The sequence below is a fragment of the Chionomys nivalis genome, chromosome 23, assembly GCF_950005125.1.
Source record: "Chionomys nivalis chromosome 23, mChiNiv1.1, whole genome shotgun sequence".
NCBI classification, from domain to species: domain Eukaryota; kingdom Metazoa; phylum Chordata; class Mammalia; order Rodentia; family Cricetidae; genus Chionomys; species Chionomys nivalis.
In genome coordinates, this window is record NC_080108.1 from 3,030,831 (window position 1) to 3,048,941 (window position 18,111).

Here is an 18,111-nt window from a genome sequence, read left to right on the forward strand (position 1 = left end):
TCTTCTGAGTCAAGATCTCTTGAACCTGGTGCTCATCAGTTTGGTTAGACTGGCTGGCCAGTGGCCTCTAGGGCCTACCCCTGGCTCTGCCTCCCCCGTTGTAAGATTTCGGGCTTACACTTTTTCAGATGGTCCCAGTGGCCCCTGCGACTCTAGTCCACCTTTTCAGTCACGCTTCTCTGGTCGACCCCGCTGACTACTTTAATCAGCTTATTGCAGACTCACGGATTCCTTTCCTCTTCTTCCCGTTCTCCCATACCTGGCCTGGCCAGGTTTCGAGGCCACTGGCTACGTTTCCTTTACTTGTATGTTTCCATTGGCATCTGCTTTAAATCTATTGATCTTTTCAGATGTTCGATCTTACCAGCTGCTATGAGTTCCCATCCTCCCGTTTGGAGCACTTGTGTGAAAAATGCTTTAAGGTCTCTTAGACAGTTCCCTTATCTGTGCCATCTCAGAACTGGTTAAACTGAGATTTCCGGTTTTTCCATGTGTCAACCATCCGGGCTACTTTTAATATAAGGTTATAGTGTTTGGTATTATTTAAATCCTAGGGAGTTTTTAGTTTAGTTTTTATTTTCGTTTCTTCATTCTTAACATTTCTTTTTCTTTGAGAAGGGGTTTTCTCAATATAGCCAGCCCCTACCGGCCTGGAACTCTCTGTGTAGACCAGGCTGGCTTTGAATACCTAGAGCTCAGCCTGCCTCTGTCTCTGGCATGCCACCACACCTGGCCCCTTTCTTTATTCTTTCATGTGGTGCTGCGGAATGAATATGGGCTTGGTTAGTGTTAGGTGAGGGCTCTGTCATAGAGGTATGTGTTCACACCAGGCTGGGCATAGACAGTAAGTTATGAACAATCGTTTGTAGACTGAGGCCACTAACCTGGTTTTCAAAGACTTTGTCAAGCTATTTGGCTTCGTTCTGCGTGTGTTGTCATGGGACAAGGCTAAGACCAGGACCAGTTCTCAAACTTTAGAGTCAGGCCTGAGCCTGTGGGGCCAGGGGATGTCCAGGTAGCCCATGCTTATCACATGTTTACAGGTCTCCCGTGTACTGCTCGAATTTTCTGTTTCCCTAAGAAGCCCTTTCGGTTTTACTGTCAGAAATCTTGATGTTATTTACCACTCTCTGACAGAATCTTCTGCAACTATCTGAACTACTTCAGGATCCAGTGTGTGGGAAGCTGGAGAGAGATGCAGAGAGCCCTTCTTGAGAGCCCTCCGCAGTCAGAGGCGCAGCCCCTAGTGTCCTAGCTGGAGTTATTACTGTGCAGCAGCATGGCCAGAGTAAGGAAAGAAAGGGCTTGTTTGGCTTATACGTCTACATCACTAAAGGAGGTCAGGATAGCCACTCAAGCAGGGCACGAACCTGGAGGAGGAGCTGACGCAGAGGCCATGGAGGAGTGCTGCCAATTGGCTTGCTCCACATGGTTTGCTCAGCCTGCTTTCACCACCAACCTAGGAATGGCCCCACCCACAATGGGCTGGGCCCTCTCCCATCTATCACTAAGTAAGAAAATGTCCTAAAGCCCAATTTTACGGAGGAGATATTTTCCAAATCAAGGCTCCCTCCTCTCAGATGACTTTAGCTTGTGTCGACACAAAACCAGTCAGCACACCCTACCTCAGACTGTGTATCTGTGGGCCTCTGAAGTCAAGTTTGGCCCTTCTAGAAGGTCCCTTTCCCTTCCTTTCACACAGAACAGTCTGTTCTCCTGGACACGTGCCTCTGGATACTCAGGTTCTTTTGAGCAGAGGCTGTGGGATCTCCAATAGAGAAAAAGAAGTATGTGCAGTGCCAACTCAGTGAGGCTGCAGGCTCATGTCCAGATCCCCAACCTGCCTGCTTAGATATGCTCTCAGAGTGTGCGTGACTGCTCTGTACACCCTGTCAACTTCTACAGCTGCTCCCTTTTTGGTATCAGAGCCTGAAGGTTCTTCCGAGAGCAATTGTACTATGCCATGTTCAGTTGCAATCCCTGGGAGGCCCGCCCTCTTCCGAAGGGAAACGCAGGGGTGGATCTGGCGGGGTGGTGGGGGCGAGGGACTAGGAGGAGAGGAGGGAGGGGAAACTGCAGTGGGGGTGTCCTATACGAACGAAGACTAAATAAAAAGAAGAAAAGAACAATGGCAAGCAATAAAGGGAAAAGAAACCCAGGGGGTCAGCATCGCACTGCCCCTAGGCGCAGGACTGGCAAACGCTCTGTCTGTAGGGTACCTCAGACAGATGGACTAGGCTTGCTTACAACAGCCAGACCTGATTGCTGTGATTGTTGAGACAAGCCTGAGGAACTTATAGGAAATGTGGGGTCCAAGGACATAGGAAGTGACCCTCTGAAGAAACATCAGATTCAGGCTGGATGATGTTCTGCAGCGTCCCCTCAAGGTGTCTATAACAAATAAATGGCATCCAACGTAAGGGGGAAATCACAGAATAGGCTTCCGAAATAGAACAGGTAGGAGGGAGGCGAAGTAACCGTCCCCACGGTTTGCATGGGATGGCTCCATGAAGTCAATGTGAACGGCTTAGCGCTGCCTAGCAAATGGGAGATGGAAATCATTACTACATCAAGCCAACTCTCAGAGTCCCATCTCAGTCTCCTCGTTTGTAAAGCATTGGCGACATCTCCTTTTTAAAGCTGCATAAGGATCGGAGGATTCCATCTTAGGTGTGCTGAAAGACACGATGCCACCAGTATCTACTGTAATGCACACATCCACCACTAGATGGCAGATCAGGCCAGTCTATGTGGAGCCCGGGAGCCATGAGATGCTGGACTTGTTTTTGTATTAAGAACTGCCTGATGACCCCTGGCAGCCAGCCTGCTTCCCTCTCCATAGGTAGGCGGTGTGAAGCTAGGTGTTAGAGTTGGTAAGGTCTTTAAGTATAACAAGTTTGTTTAGAATTCACCTGCCGGGCAGAGGTAGTCCTCAGAGACAACTGAACCAGTGTTCAAGCATTTTCTGACTTAGCTGTGTCTGGATCTTGCACCTGGTCACCAGAGTCCCAGGGCATTCCACCCCATCACGCATTACCAGTGTCCAAGTCTGATCTGGCTCAGTTCTCTTCCTCCCTAGACTAGAGGCAAACTACACCTGACATCAGGTGCCTCCCTGGGAACATTTACTAAACGACTAATAAACACACCATGGTTATCCGATTGGCTTTTGCTAGCAGCCTCCCGGTCAGGTAGCCCGGCTAACAACAGCATGCTAACCCCTGGAACTGGATTGCCTAGGCTCAAATCTTACTTGTTCCATTTGCTAGCTGTGTGCCTTTCCCAATACGCTTCAATTTCTCTGCTTGAAGACTGGAGATACCGATGGCACTTCTCCGAGTACCCGTGGCCAGGGTTAAATGAGCAGATGTACTTAGGGTGCTGAGAAAATGACCGGTGTGTCATAGGTGCCCCGACCATGTTGACTGTGTTCTGAAACTTGCCTTGCCCTGCGGAAGACTAAATGCGATTGCAAAATGCGTCCAGAGAAGATCTGCCAAGGGCCTGGCATGCTTGCCTGCCACTGGCAGCAGCATCTCAGGAAGAGAAGTTCTTCCTCTTCCTCATCACTGTCATTGATAGTTTGAGGTCCCCAAGCTACGTGAGTCAGGGACTCTGCATTGTCTACCTTCTTCCAGCCCCAGGCTCAGCAGTGGCTTCTGTGGGTATGAGAGTGTTGGGGACGGCATGTTTACCACAGAGGGAGTATCGTCACGGCAGCTCAAGGGTCAGAAAACATCAAGGTGAAAGAGGAAGGGACCCCAATGCCTATTTTTCTCTATTTCCTAACTAGAGCCTATTGTGGTTTTGAGTCAGCTTCTGAGAGTTATTGTTCAGATGCAAGTGGAGCCTAGGACCACGAGGAGCTCATCTTGCTTGTTTTAAAAACTATGTATGTTAAAAAAACTATGATGTATGCATGTGTGTGTATATATATATGCATATACATTTGATTGTGTGCACGTGGGCATGGCGTTTAAGGGACAGTTTTCAGTACTGAGTTCTCTCCTCTCATCATGTGGATCCTGAGGCTGGAACTCAAGTCACCAGATTTTGCAGCAAGGACCTTTAGTCACAGAGAAATCTTGAAGGTTTGAGTCCTATATTTTGTTATGGGAAGCCAAGTCCTGCCTGATCACACATTAGAAAGGATTTCTCTTCTCTTCCTAGGTCAGAGGCATACAGAAAGCTAAGGGAGAGAATCAGAGAAGCCATTTAGATCAACGTGTACACGACTGGCTGTCAGTGGTCTGAAGGTCTCCTGAACACCAGGAAGTGAAGGAACTGGACAGGAGCCTGGTGTTAGGCAGCTTTTCTGCAAGTCCGCAAAATGTGAGAGATGACCACTAGGTGGCGCTATGGGCGTGAAGAGATCCTGAGTGTAAATATTAGCGTGTCAGCAGGAGAGCTGGCAAACATCACCAAGAGAGGATCAGAGACCTCATCTAAATACATTCCAGCCTTCTAGTGAGACTCGGGGTGAAGATGGGGTTTGGCTTCGGAAACAAGCAGGGGAAGACACTAGGAGAGAAGGGGGAGGTCGAGAGGATGTAGTTGCTTGCTTTCTATTCACCTATTCCACTCTCAAGTCCCTCCACAGCCTCACTCGTGAGATTATGTCTCCCAGCATGCATTGGTACCTTTGCTCCACCACGCCATCGGCCTAATATGCCCCTTTTCGTTCCTTTCTGTAGTAAGAAGGGAGGTGCGGGCTGCGCCCGCTGCCCGACTGGCTTACACCCAGGCTGGCAGGCTGCTTGTCGTTCCGGCCACCCGGCTAGTTTATGCCCAAAATAATCACACGGAAATCTCTATTAATTAAATCACTGCCTGGCCCATTAGCTCTAGCCTCTTATTGGCTAACTCTCACATCTTGATTCAACCCATTTCTAATAATCTGTATGTCTCCAAGAGGCCCTTACCGGGAAAGATTCAGCATGTCTGACCTGGCAGCTTCATGGCGGGCGGCTCTCTGCCTGCCTTCTTCCTCCCAGAATTCTGTTCTGTCTACTCCACCCACCTAAGGGCTGCCCTATCAAAAGATCAAGGCAGCTTCTTTATTCAACCAATGAAATCAACACAAATGCAGAAGGACCTTCTACACCACCTTTCTCTTTTGACTTAGCCAGGGTGCCGCAGTCTCCCGGAAGCCTCCTGTGACCACGCCCCCACAGGAAGAGCTGTCTCTCAGCTTCTCTAGAACCCACTTTCCTTACACCCCTCCTCGCACTTTGGTAGCCCCAGAGGTTTGTCATCGAGTGACGGTTTTCTGGGTTTGCTTGGTGCAAAGACCTTGGCTGAGCTTAGTCGGCCCCAACCCAACACACGTGAGGACATTCTTGTCCACCGCATTGTCCCTCCTTCGGAAATCCGGTGCACCCTTTGTCTCAGGGTCTTGAGGATGTCCTAGAATGCTGAGAGACTATCAACACTGGATAAGCAATACAGACACGCCTGGTCACAGGCGTTGTGTTAACCCAACATAAAATGAGAATAGAGGGTACCCCCCCTTAAAAAAAAGAAAAAGAAAAAGAAAATAGAATTCAAGATGGAGCCAGAGGAACGCTGAACTAAGAGCGGGGGCCCTTCTAAGCTCGGAGCTCTCTGCAGGGTTGCAACGACCATGCCCCTGTGGCTGGCTCCAGGCAGAGGAACGCAGTATAATCTCAGGCAAGCCTGTATCTGCTGATGGGGACTTGAGAAGTTCAGCTCCCAGGGTCTTCAGTGTTTGAAGCCCTTCGCTTAGGAAATCCCTTGGTTCCCTAACCTTAGTACTAAGATAAGTTAGTTTAGAATGTGGCCTTAGGCGATCCTGGATTCACGTCCTGATTCCATCACTAAACACAAATCGTGAACCTACAGCAACATGAGCTCATCTGCAACACCACCTATCACCGATGGTTGTGGGTTCAGGAAAGACGAGTGTAGGCAGCCCCTGGTCATGAGGCAATGTCCACTCTGTCTACTAAGACCTCCCCATTAAGACGTTCTGCTTGTCCCCAGAAGTCAGGGACCCTGGGGTAAACCTTGGGCCTAAGAGATGAGTGGCACTTGCTCAGTAGGGATTAGCTCCTGTGTACTTTTGGAGCACAATAAAGTCAGTTAAGTCATGGAGGGGAGAAGTCCAGAGACCCAGGGAAGGCCGTACAAAATCAGAGATGTGCACACCCTTTATCTAACTGATATCTATGCGCATCTCCTGTGCCAGATGCTGGGGAAAATGGGTGAGTGAAACCAGACGGGGCCCTGTCCACTGCTAACGGAAGGTAGCCTGGCTGCATGCATTGCTAACCGATGCGCATTTGTCAGGACACAGGACTCTACTAGCCTGTCTGGAGAAAGGAATGGAGGCTGCGCGTTCATTTCAACAGTCAACACCACGGAGTCTTTGTGAGCGGCCCTAGACATTTCCTCTTAAGGGTACAGAGGACCAGAAGTGTGTGGCTCTCCAGGGCAGCTGTGGACAGATGGCTATACACTTGAGAAAAGAGAGGCTGATCTTAGGCCGGTGGGGAACCGAATTCCTGTTTGGGGCACCGAGGATACTCAGAAGAAGAGACTTAGTCCTGCTTGAGCCGGGGGGAAGATTTCTCCTAACGTGACCCCATCTTGAACCCCTGAAGTCAGGCTAACGGGATGTCCTGGGAGAAACTTCTGAGAGAGGGGTGAGCTTCAGAAAGATTTTCAGAATGGTCTTCAGCTGGGTGTGAAGCCTGAGCGTGGAAGCCCGGAGAGGAGTGAAAGTCTGGGGGCTTGACAGGGTGGTCCAAGTTCTTAGGCCAGCCTGTGGTGTCACACATGAAGGGAGAGTGGCCCAGAGGGCGGAGGGAGGCTGCCCCACTGGGGGAAAGGGGAGATTTGGCCGACTGTTGTGTACATCAAGGGTAGCATAGCTGCCATTCTCAAAGCAGCAACACCTGGGAACCTGCTGGAACTGCACAGCCTGGGGCTGCACCCCAGGGCTGCTCACTCAGTAATCCAGGGGGAGGCAAGAGGGGCTATATTTTCATAAACTGCAAGACCAAGTTTGAGAAGCATTTGTATAGTGTAAAGAGTGCTAAGCTTGGGACAGTGGCTAAGGTGGGGGGCTGGTTGGCTGGGTTGGCTGGGGACAGGGGGCTTCTGGCGTTCTGAGCAGTGTGCTACTTTGCACGACTTTTTCTTTAAGCGATTCAAGAACTACCAAGTACCAAGAGGTCTGTGTCACCTCCTCTTACGTAGATGTAAGATCTGGGGCTCAAAGTGATTAAATGACCCACCGAAGACCAGCTCCCGGCACCAGGGCCCCTCTACACCCATCTGACTCACAGTGGAGGGTCTTCACCGTGGATGTCGCCTGCCCCTCTGCAGTGCAGTCCCCATCCGGCCTGGGTGGGAGGAAGGAAGGGGCCTCCAGCTCGATGCTTCTTTTCCCGAGAACTTGGCGTGGACCAACCCCGAGGCCAGCGGGAGTGGTGTGACATTTCTGGCCTAGAAGGATAGTGGTTTGAATTTTCATAAGGTTTGCCATGTATGCCAGGGAGCAGGGCTTAATGGATAACCTCTTCTCCCCGACTCTCATCCCTGCACACAGCTTAAGTGTGAGGGTGGATGACAGAAGGACCCATGAACCGCCACGGGAACTCTTCAAGATCGCAAAGATCACCGCAGGGGAAACACATGCACGGCTAAAGGAGTTTTCACCTTTCTAAGTTGCACTAAGTGATGATAATCACGTCTCAGCTGAACATGCACCTGTTTGTTTGTAGGGTGCAGTGTCCCTGTGACAGGCCCTGTGTCTGGTGGTGGACAGGGCCAGGTGTCTTTGAAGCCACTGAACATGGAAACCAGGCTAGGACACGGCCTGGGCAGCAATTGGGCTCTACCTGAGGTGAGAGGGGTTTCTGTAGTCACCTCATCTTTCAGTAAAGTCACCTCGGACTTTCTGTGCCCCTCTGGAAATCTCTGACTATGGCAGGCAGGACCTGCTAGGGACTCCAGGATTAAAGGGGGGTCTTTGTCCAGCCCTCCCGGTAACTGCCACCGTCTCCCAACAAAGACCATTGCACACCTTTAAACACAAAATAGTCTTTTATTTGTCAACGAAGGCTACACGGGATCACTTCTGGTTTTCTTTTTTATGCTTTCCCCCCTTTTTTCTAGAAGGTATCTACATCTGCATTTATTTACAGCCTTGTTGGTATTTACACAGTCAAGAATACAGTGTTAGAAACACAAAAGTGTTGAGAAAAAAAACTTCTCAAAATTAGTTCCAGATTTCAGGAAAACATTTCCACATGGTAAGGCCAGAGTCTCCAGTGTCAGTCATCCAGAGGCAGCTTGCCAGAGCTGCGGGTTCAGAGGTCCTCGGAACAACGGGCACGTTTAGAACAATGGGGTTCTGGTGGTGAGTGGATCAGAGCTGCCGGGGACCCCCAGACATCTGCGGGTCTGCTTCTGCTGGGACAGTCGAGCCTGCCCATGGGCAGTTATCCCTGAAACATCTGCCCTTAGAATCAATCACATTTTCTCTTAGGGACCAGGAAGTAGCCCAGTCTTGTGCCTTTGGCATTCCCCAGAGGGTAAGAAACACAACACAGGGCCCCGCCAGGGCCTCCCAAATGTAACACGAGGTTCCCCACCCCAAGCCTCCCACCTTTGATCTTCCACAACACCGAGAGAGACACCTCGAGCGCACCACTGTTCAGGGCAGTCAAGTACACAAGGCTGGTTTTTGAGAATGAAAAGGTTGGAGAGGTTAAGTTTCTCTCTGTCACCTGAGCAATGAGTCTTTAAAATGAGTTTGCTGTTTTGGGAAGGCTAAATAAAAAGGCCTTGCACGGCAGAGTTCTTTATCCCCCACTTCCCTCACCTCCCACAAAATAGAGACAATGGTTTGGACCTAGCTGGGGATGCATACCTCACATGGAGGGCTTTTAGTCCTGATGAGGATCCCAGGAGAAAGGAGAGGCTGGGTCTTTCGGGGACCTCCCATCCCCAGGATCGGGAGCCACCTCTTAGGCTGGGTGGTCGCTGTGAAGGATGAAGAGAATTCTCATCTTTGTGTAATGGGTGATCAAGTCCCCAAGCCCAGCACCCTGCTGAAATCCAGCAAGCTCATCTTCCCGGGTACAAAACCCAGTGTCGATGCTCTCAGCCTAGAGGCCACCAGAAATGCCAGGGCTGCAAATGGCAAAGCCATATTCTAAGATGTCACAGCTGAAAGGCCCCTTCTTCCCTTGCTCTGTGCCTAGAAAGCCCCGCCCAGGTAACTCAGCTCTTAGGCTTCTCGTCACCCAAGCCCGCCCAGTGCCATCTCTGTTATCTGCAGGTACTTGTCCAGTCTCGATCTCCACTAGCTTCCTAGGGTGTCTTTCAGACCTTGTATCTCTCAGGAGAGTCAGGCACCAGTGTGGACCTTGGGCTAATTCTCCACCAGCGATTCTGAGCCAAGTGTCAGAGGCTAAGGTGTGGTTTACCGTGGAGTCAGTATTGCCCCTGTACCCTCCAGTGACACTTGTCAGGGAGATGGTTGGGGGGGGGGTGTGGGTGGATCTTGGGGTATAGAAGACAAAATTGGGGATTGATAAAGTCTTGGTTAAGGTCATGGAGGAGGGACTGGGGTTGGTAGTTATGGAGGGTAGAGGAGGCAGGGGCTACTCGAAACAGATCTTAGAGGTTCAGAAGCTATGACCCTTCAGAATCGCAAGCATGGACCAGTGAGGAAGACCTGGTCACTCTATCAAGTGGCCAGATGTAGTTGGTGCCCAAAAGGCAGGTGCTGTCTAGGAAGACATTTAATACTCAGAGCCTCTGACATAGGCGAAAGGAGCTGTGGTATAGGCCTCCAAACACACCTGGGAGGTGGAATCCAACTTAAAGGGGCCCAGGCCGGAGTGCCCAGCATAAGGTAGAGGCGTGTGTTTGTCAAGCCTGCTGATGAATTAATTCCTTTGTAGCTCAGGATGGCTTGCTTGTTTCCCCTGTAGAAGCTAGGTACTCTTCCTGGGATGTAACCCAGGAAGAATACTAGGTCATTCCTTTGTTTTGTTTTTAAAAAGAACACCCAGTGATTCATCGTGTTTACTGCTCTTCTCTGAGGGAGGAAGGTAGTGGGGGAGGAAGTCAGGCTGGATAGGTACAAGGAGATGGTTCCCTTGGGTCACATGCTGTCTCTGGCTTACAAGTAAATGTCCCCAGCGGATCTCAGCCAATGTCAGGCAGCCAGTCTGGGATAGATCAACTAGGCCAACTCACAGGACAACTCTGCCCAAAGGACCCTTACAGCAAAAGTACATTTTGAGAGGCGTAAGTCTTTTGGATACAAAAAGAATTGTGGTTTTTCAGGTCAAACTATTTTCTATCCCATCCAAGAATGATCATACCAGCAACCATTAGCAGCTCATGCTGGGTACAGTGGACCTGAGGGGGCATCAGATCTGACCTGGTGGAACTCTCCTCCAGAGGTAATAAGCAACCAGTGGACGAAATGGGCCGTGACACACTGTGGCGACCTGTGGATAGAGCAGGCTGTGACATACTATGGCCACCAGTGGACAGAGCGGGCTGTGACACACTGTGGCAGCAATGTGGCATTTTTTTTTTTTTGAATCAGGAAGAGCACTTAGCGAAACACATCCTCTAATCCCAGTGGGACAAGGTAAGGCGAGATCTCCCCTCCCGGAGAAGCTTTGGGGCCTCCCTCTGCCAGGCAGAACCCAGACTCCACATGGCTCCGATTCTCATGCAGTAAGAGACCTTCTCGGTTTTATTAACTCATGTCATGTTTCTGAAGACTCCGTAAGGCTATAAAGGTGCCATGAGCTTATCAGTCCAACAAGGTTTCCACGGGGAATAGCTTAGACTCAGAATTCATTTTCCACACTTAATGTAAATGTAACCCATAAAAGTCCCATTTTCTAAGAAGCCCAGCTCAAAAGGAAGCATTTGGCTCCCCCACCTCCCCTGTCCCTATCTCCCAGAGCCTCCTGTGAGTGCTAATGACCATGGGATCCAGGCAGACAGACCACAAAAGCAATTCTCCAGCAAGCTCATACCTCCCCTGGCGTGCTGGCTGCTGCCTCCCTCTGGGCAGCCCCTCAGCACTGGCTGTGCCTGTGCCTAGCCTCTTCAAGAAGACATGTGCTAGCTATGTGCAGAGGTCTCCACGGGAACAATGCTAGCCTGGCCTTTGGGATCCGCGGGCATCAGCCTTTGGCACCACCATCCCTGATCCCAGTGGGGTTGCAGGACACCGACAGGCCATACCAAACAAGCTCTTTCCTCTTAAAACCAAAACCAATCCTGGTTGGGGTTCTCTAGTGAAGAAACTCTGCAGAAGGGGTTTCCTGAAATCCAGGTTCTGGGACGCTGGAGCCTCTGGGAATAGCCCGTAGAGGGGAGGCAGAAGAGAGGCCAGGAGCCGGCTAGAAGGATCCCTGGCTCATGCCTTTGCTGACTCCTTTCTTTGGCTGACTTTGCATTTCCTATGCATCTTTCCAGGATCAAAGGTCACCGGGCATCTCTTGCCACACTCCTGATTCTCAGTGGCAGTAGCTGAGCACTGGAAGGGACAGGGCTTCCTTGCCTTCCCTGGACTTTGAGGGCTTGCTGCGTGGTGCTGGTTCTCACGTCTGACTTTGGGAGAGAGGAGGAAGATAAGCGAGGGGCATCGTGGAAGGTCAACCACTCACCGAGATCCTGGTGCTCTCGTCTCTTGGGAAGGATGGGGCTCGCAGCCCCAGGATGTTATATCACCAGACTGGGGAGAGAACCTAGGAGACACCTTCTCTATTTCGTTATGGGGGTGGGGGTGGCACTGACAGCTACACTAGAGACTTGCAAAAGGGAGAGTGGGGGTGTTCATTTAGCATCAAAATACAATGCTGGGGCGGGAGTCTGGGGTGGCCTGGCAAGGTGCTGGCTGAACGACACCATGGACCTTCCCAGAGCATGATGTGGGCCCTCAGGAGACACAAAGCATGGTGGAGAGGAGCTCACCACTTTCTGTGGGAGCCTATCCAAAGTTCCTGAGGTCCCACAAGCCCGTTCTTCTCTGCACCTCTCACTCCCACCCAACCCCAGTCAAAGAAGAAAGGGTTACACTGAGACAAGTTAGCACAGACACTCGTGTCTCACATCACACTGGGTACCTAGGGATGGGCGAGGACACACCCAAGGTGATGTGTACCCCAAAGAGAGGAGATATGTACCCCAAACAACAGGGAAAATTCCTCAGGGAAAAGGGGAACAAAAGACAATCAAGTCATCATTGTGGTCACACTACAGAAAAAATAACTTCCATTCTTTGCAAAAAAAAAAAAAAATGTGTGAAGGCCAAATTTGTGTTTTTCTTTAAAAAAAAAAAAAGATGTTGCATGAATTAACAATGCAACCATTATCTTTCTGTTTTGTTTTCTGCACTTGTTAAAAAAAAGTTTTTGTTTTTTTGTTAAGTACAACACAGTCAGGTATACGGACACAGAAGGATAGCTGTCTTTGGCAAGAAGTCCGGGCCTTGGCCCTCTCTGTCACCTTCGGCCCATCTCGCTCTGTCTCATGAAGTGGATATTGTTGGCGCTGTCCGACAGTTCTGGGTACTGCTCGACGGAGGTGACAAAGAAGCCGTCATAGCCCTGCACCCGCCCTGTGTTCAGCACCTGCTGCCTCTCCCCCTCTGTCCAGGCCCGCAGGCCTTCCTCCCCTTCCCGCAGTCTTTGCTGCTCTCGGGCCCAAGCCTGGCGCACAGCTCTCTGCCTGGCCAGCTCCAGCACCCGTGCCTTCTCCTCATCCACAGTTGTCCCGTAGCGGGTGTTCAGGCACAGTGCCCTGTATTGCAGCTGGATGTCAGTGTAGCGTCTAGTCCTGCCACTGAGCATGGTGTTGATCTGGGACACCGTGACGTTGACCCCATTCTCCAGGGTTCGCCGCCCCCCACTGAGGCCCAGGATGGCCAGGTCGCCTTCCGAAGGTCCTGGTTTCACAAAGTAGTGGGTGTCCACCCCGTCAATGGTGAAGTGAAGGTTCTCTAGATAGTGGGCATTGTTCAAGATGGCCGCAATCCTCCGCCCATCCTCATTGGCCACGCTGATGATGTCCGTGGTCACGCGGCCATCTTTCAAGGCAAACTTGACCCCCTTGCCAAAGATGGAACCATTGGAGGCAAACTTCTTTGTCTCTGGGGCCTGCTGGCAGCTGGTGATGGTGGAGCCATAAAGCTGGTCAAAGCGTTCTAAGGTAACGAAGGCCTTGAGTTGCTTCTGGACTTCACATTGTACCCCAAGGATAGACTGATGGGGCAGGGTCATGAAAAAGAGAGAGGAAGAGAGTAAGATAAGAGGAAAATCAAACTCCCAAAAGCACCAAGAATCAGGGCAAACTGTTATATGGAACCTCCAGGTACTTATTAGTTTGTCGCATCTGTCTTGATGGTGCTGACCATCACAATACCCAGCCATCCTTCATCCATTCATTCCCACACCCTTCTATTCTGGGCCAGTTCATATGAAGCTGCTCTGGCCAGGTCCCTTTCTGAGCAATGAAGATACAGAATAAACTGGACGTCACTGTTGCCCTCAGAGAACTCACTGTTTCATGGGCACAGACAGACATGACAACAATGTTGCGACCACATGTAATGACTGGTGATTTAGAAGACATAATAGCTAATAGATACAATAATAGTTCTTGATCTTCAAGCTCAAGTTTAACTATTCAACACCCTGCTTGAGCCCTCTAGTAGATACTCTTATTGTTTTAAGGTCACTTTTTTTTTGAGACAGAGTAGGGGAGTCAAGGGCAGCTGCAGTGAGAAGCAATCAAGGCTCAGAAGATGCTCAAGCTAATAATGGAGAAGAGAGGGAGAAGGGAGGGTTCCAAAGGGAGGGCCAAGCCCGAGTTAGGACTTAAAGAACGTGGAAGGTGCCGTTAGCGGAGGGATGGCAAGAAAGACACGATGTTAGGACAACCAGAAATTGTCTCAGGCCTCTCGCTTTGTTCTATTGCTCTGCACCTCCACTGTCCAAATATTTGAGAGACAGTCTCTGTCCCATAGTGCCTCCTCAAGTATCTCTGCATGTGGCTATGTGGGGTCAGGTTGGACCCTGTCGACCTGGGGTATCATCTCAAGGAGCTCAGTGAAGCTGTGCTCAGGGCTTCATCAGCAACTCAGGGCACAGGCTTTCGAAACAGCCCCATCAGCCTCCTGTTGAAATTAAGTCCTCTTTATAATTAATAGAACCCTGTCTGTGAACAATTATTTCCTAGAGCTTCACAAAAGCCAGAGTGCTCAACAACAAAGATCTTCAATGCTTGCCAAAGGCAGAAATCAATAATTCATTGACAGGCAAGGTTGGCAAACAGGCAGACAGACAGGGACTCTGGGGAGCACAGAAGGAACCTGGCGGGGGAGGAAGCGCTGTGTGGCTGGAATCAGCCTTGTGAATAGCAGATGCTGGGACATCTGGATGCAAGGGCTGGGGTAGTAAGGTCTGGTACAGGCTAGGGCAGAAAGAGAAGGGGCTCTGTGGCCAGACAGACAGACACAGGTTCATGTCATCTTCTGTCATTTCCCAACTGAACATGAGCTTTCTCTGAGCCTAGCCTCCTTATTTATGAAATAGGCTCTTTCCATGGGTCAGTTATCATACCACGGAAGTACCGACAGTGTGCTAGCCTGTATGCTGGGCACTAATTGAGACGTGTAACTTAACCTGCTAGGTTTCATCATCTAGAAAAGGAGTAAGAAAGAAAAGGAAAGTTGAACAGAGCAAACCACTTGATCAGACTCATCCACAGGTCTGGGAGGCGGCAACTAAGAAGAGTCTAAAGGAATTAGTCTAGAACAAGAAACAGGGACATGGTACTGGTGAGCTGGCTCAGTTAGCAGAGCTGACCCCACACGCATGAGGACCTCGGTAGAGAGCTAAGGATGGAGGTAGACATACATCTGTAGCCCCAGCGCTCAGGGAACAGAGACAGGGAGATCATGGTTCTTTTGGTCAGCTTGTCTGAATCCGTGAGCTTCAGATTCAGCAAGGAACACACACAAACACAATCTTTCTGTCCAAAAGGTGACTGTATGCGTGCGTGCGTGCGCGCGTGCGCGCGCACACACACACACACACACCATGTGTGCCAAGGTAGGGGAAGCAGGAGACAGAGGAAAAGGGGAGGGGTTGGAGGGAAGACCAGGAAAATTTCCAAGCCCAGGACCATGCTCTGTGGTATTGCTGCTTCTCCCCAGAGTTTTCTGTCCCTGGACTCGCATCCCCTAGAAGACTTGGTCTACCTGCATTCCATGGGTACAGAGCTGGGCACAGACTCTGTTCCTGGTACAGGATTTATGAACGGAGGCCGAGTTTGGGACAAGCAATGCATGAAGTGAGAAGTAGGTGAGATGAGACTGTTGTAAAAGATCTTCCCAGCCTTATAATTCCAAGCCTTTGAAATCTGGTCATAAAGGAAGATTTTTTTTCTCTCTCTCTCTCTCTTAGAGTCTAGTCATGTCAGACAGGTGACCCGAGTGGACAAATCTGGGTTTGAATCATCTTGTGCATTAAACCTGGACAATGAGGAGAATAACAGCATGGTGCATTTGTGAGCTAACTTAAGTAGAGCATCACTCAGTGCAGGTGCAGCAGGTGCTCAGAAAACATCACATCTGCATTCAGTCTTCTCTCTCAGTGCTTCTGCCTGCACGGTGACAAAAGCTTATTATTTTTATGGCACTCTGAACTTGGTGGCTCACACAAAACTCCCTTTATGCAGCCTGTGGTGTCCATGAGCTGCTACAGCTGGGTCCCTGGGGCCTGCTTAGCCACAGATTTGCTGTTTTCTGAAAGCTGTCCGGCAGGAACCATGAAGGTGCTGCCTCCGTTTCCATCCTGCCTGTAATAGCCTGAGGTGTGGCTGTCATGTGGGGCGTTACCTTGCTGTTGTCCCATTCCTGAGTTTTCATCTGTGTGTGCACGAGCTCGTAGGATGGTTCCATGGCATCGGTGTCTGGTTTGGGATAGCCAGGTATAACGTTGTGTAGCTGGAATCCAAAGGTGAGCAGCCAGCTGTTGACATCTGGGTGGAGAGAAGCAGAAATATGCCTCGTGAGCGAGCGTAGTGGGAAGTGACTGGTGACAGAGCTGACTGCCACACACACTGGAAAATGATGTCCTAGTTGTAAACGCAGATGTACGGCTGGTCCCCACCCCCCCCAGCCATCCATCTCCCAGGCTTGTGCCCAGAATTGTCCTCTGACGGGTAGATCCAAGAGAGAAGAAACCTAGGCAGAGCCCACACTCCAGGTAGCTCTTTCCCCTCGCACGCTCATCTGCTCACCTCCCTCGAGGTAGCTGCGGACGGATGACGCTCTCCCTGGCCCATCCCCACCCCCAGTGTCAATAGGAAACCCGTGCAAAGGTCAGTGAGACCGAGAAAGGATTTTCATGGCTGACTTGCAAAGTGGAAGAATTCGTGTATGAAACAAGCTGCCCCTTCTCTGCCCACTCTCTTTGTAGCCATTAGAACCTCGGGGCCATCACGCCTGCAGGCACGAGGCTGGTTAGTGAGAGGATCAAAGAGCTCTCCTGCGAGCTACCTGTCTTATTTCTGACAGCACTAGGAAGTCTCTCAACCTCCCAGGGCCTCAGCCTGCTAGTCTCTAAGCTGATTAATCATATTCCTTGGAGTTGCGAGTTATTGGTAAGGTATTTCGGTGAGCATTGGGTTCACTGAAGAATGGACTCAGAAACCTATGATCCCAGGTTGGGGTATAGTTCAGCTGGTAGAGAGCTTGCCTAGCCTGCATGAAGTCCTGGGTTCAGTCTCCAGCACTACATAAATTGGTGCCCGTCATTCCTGCGCCCAGGAGGTGGAGGCGGGAAGAACAGAAGTTGAAGGCCATCCTTGGCTACATAGTGAGTTTGTGGCTAGCCTGGGCTACATGAGATCTATTTCAAAACAAAGCAAAGCAAAACCAAGGATGACAACAACAAAAATCCATCCAACTAAGCAACCAAATAAAGAACGGCAAAAGCCATGCATGACCTTAGGTGGGGTTGAGGCAGGCTATCAGTCACTTGACCCATGTGGCAGAAGGCCCATGGTGCTGGCAGATGCTATGTCGTCATAGAACCTCCCCTTGAACACTTCTGACCCCAAAGGGAGATGAGACCTGGGCCCATAGATCTCTTAAATATGTTAAAAATCAGACATGATGAAGGCATGTCATTGAAGCCGAACGAGAAAACCATGGCTTGTCTGGCATCCTTGGAGGTGGAGGTTGTACTCCAGGCAAAGATGGCTGCACAAGGTGAGGTGCCTAAGAGGGGGCAGTGAGGACGAAGCAGAGAGGACTTCATAAAGGCTGAGGAAGGACCAGAAAGGACAGAGCCTGGGGTGGCCAGAGGGAGGTGATCTGAGCCTTGCTGGAGGTAGTCTGTGCGGCAATGCAGCTCAGCCTTCTTTGGGAGGGGGCAGCTGAAGACGCTAAAGCTCTCAACGGAGGGACTCAGAATCCAAACCGACAGGGGGAGAGGTAGAAAGGGTTTTGTGGCCAGCTCCAGAGCCAGGTGCTTTTGTTTTCTTTCCAGTGGAGACATAGCTCTGTTGAGAGGTCCAGGGGATGAGCCTGCGAAGGAGGAAGTGATAGTCCCCACCCACCACAGCTGCTGAGTGGGAGCGACCCTTAGGGGTCAAACAGGCAAGTGTGTTCTTGCAACTTTGTTGCAACCCGTGTTTCTCTCCCATCTAAGCACCTCACATCTGTTTTTGCCTTTTCTGTCAGGTTTAAGTTCCCCCGTTAGCCTTGCTATGCAGGTCACAGAAGGGTTTCTTAGTGTTCAAACAATGAACTTGGAGAGCTTACTTTACTTCAGAGACTTCTCCCGGGTCTGCATACTGACAGCAAGAATGGTTTTTACTAAGTCTTAGTGGAAAATAAGGATATCACTTGGAGGTAGCTGTTGTATAGCAGGATCCTAAAATGTTGGGTTTAATTCACAGTCTCCAGATCAGGTACTGGCTCACCGAGGGCTTTCTGCCTTTGACTATCCCAAGACTCCCATTTTCTTATTTGCAACAGGGGGCTTGGATGACTTCTCTATGGCCCTTTCCTCATTGAGTTTCCAGAAGTCTCTC

At 50.4% G+C, this 18,111-nt stretch overlaps 1 protein-coding gene across 1 annotated transcript in view; it reads right to left on the reverse strand.

Annotated features, from left to right (window-relative positions):
- Window positions 1-12,338: 12,338 nt before the first annotated feature.
- The window catches only part of Tenm4 (teneurin transmembrane protein 4), a 664,092-nt gene continuing 658,319 nt past the window's right edge, over window positions 12,339-18,111 (reverse strand). Inside the window, 2 exon segments of the mRNA XM_057756666.1 lie at window positions 12,339-13,268; window positions 15,908-16,050. Of these exon segments, the coding sequence (XP_057612649.1) occupies window positions 12,510-13,268; window positions 15,908-16,050 (902 nt within the window). The 3' untranslated portion in view covers window positions 12,339-12,509.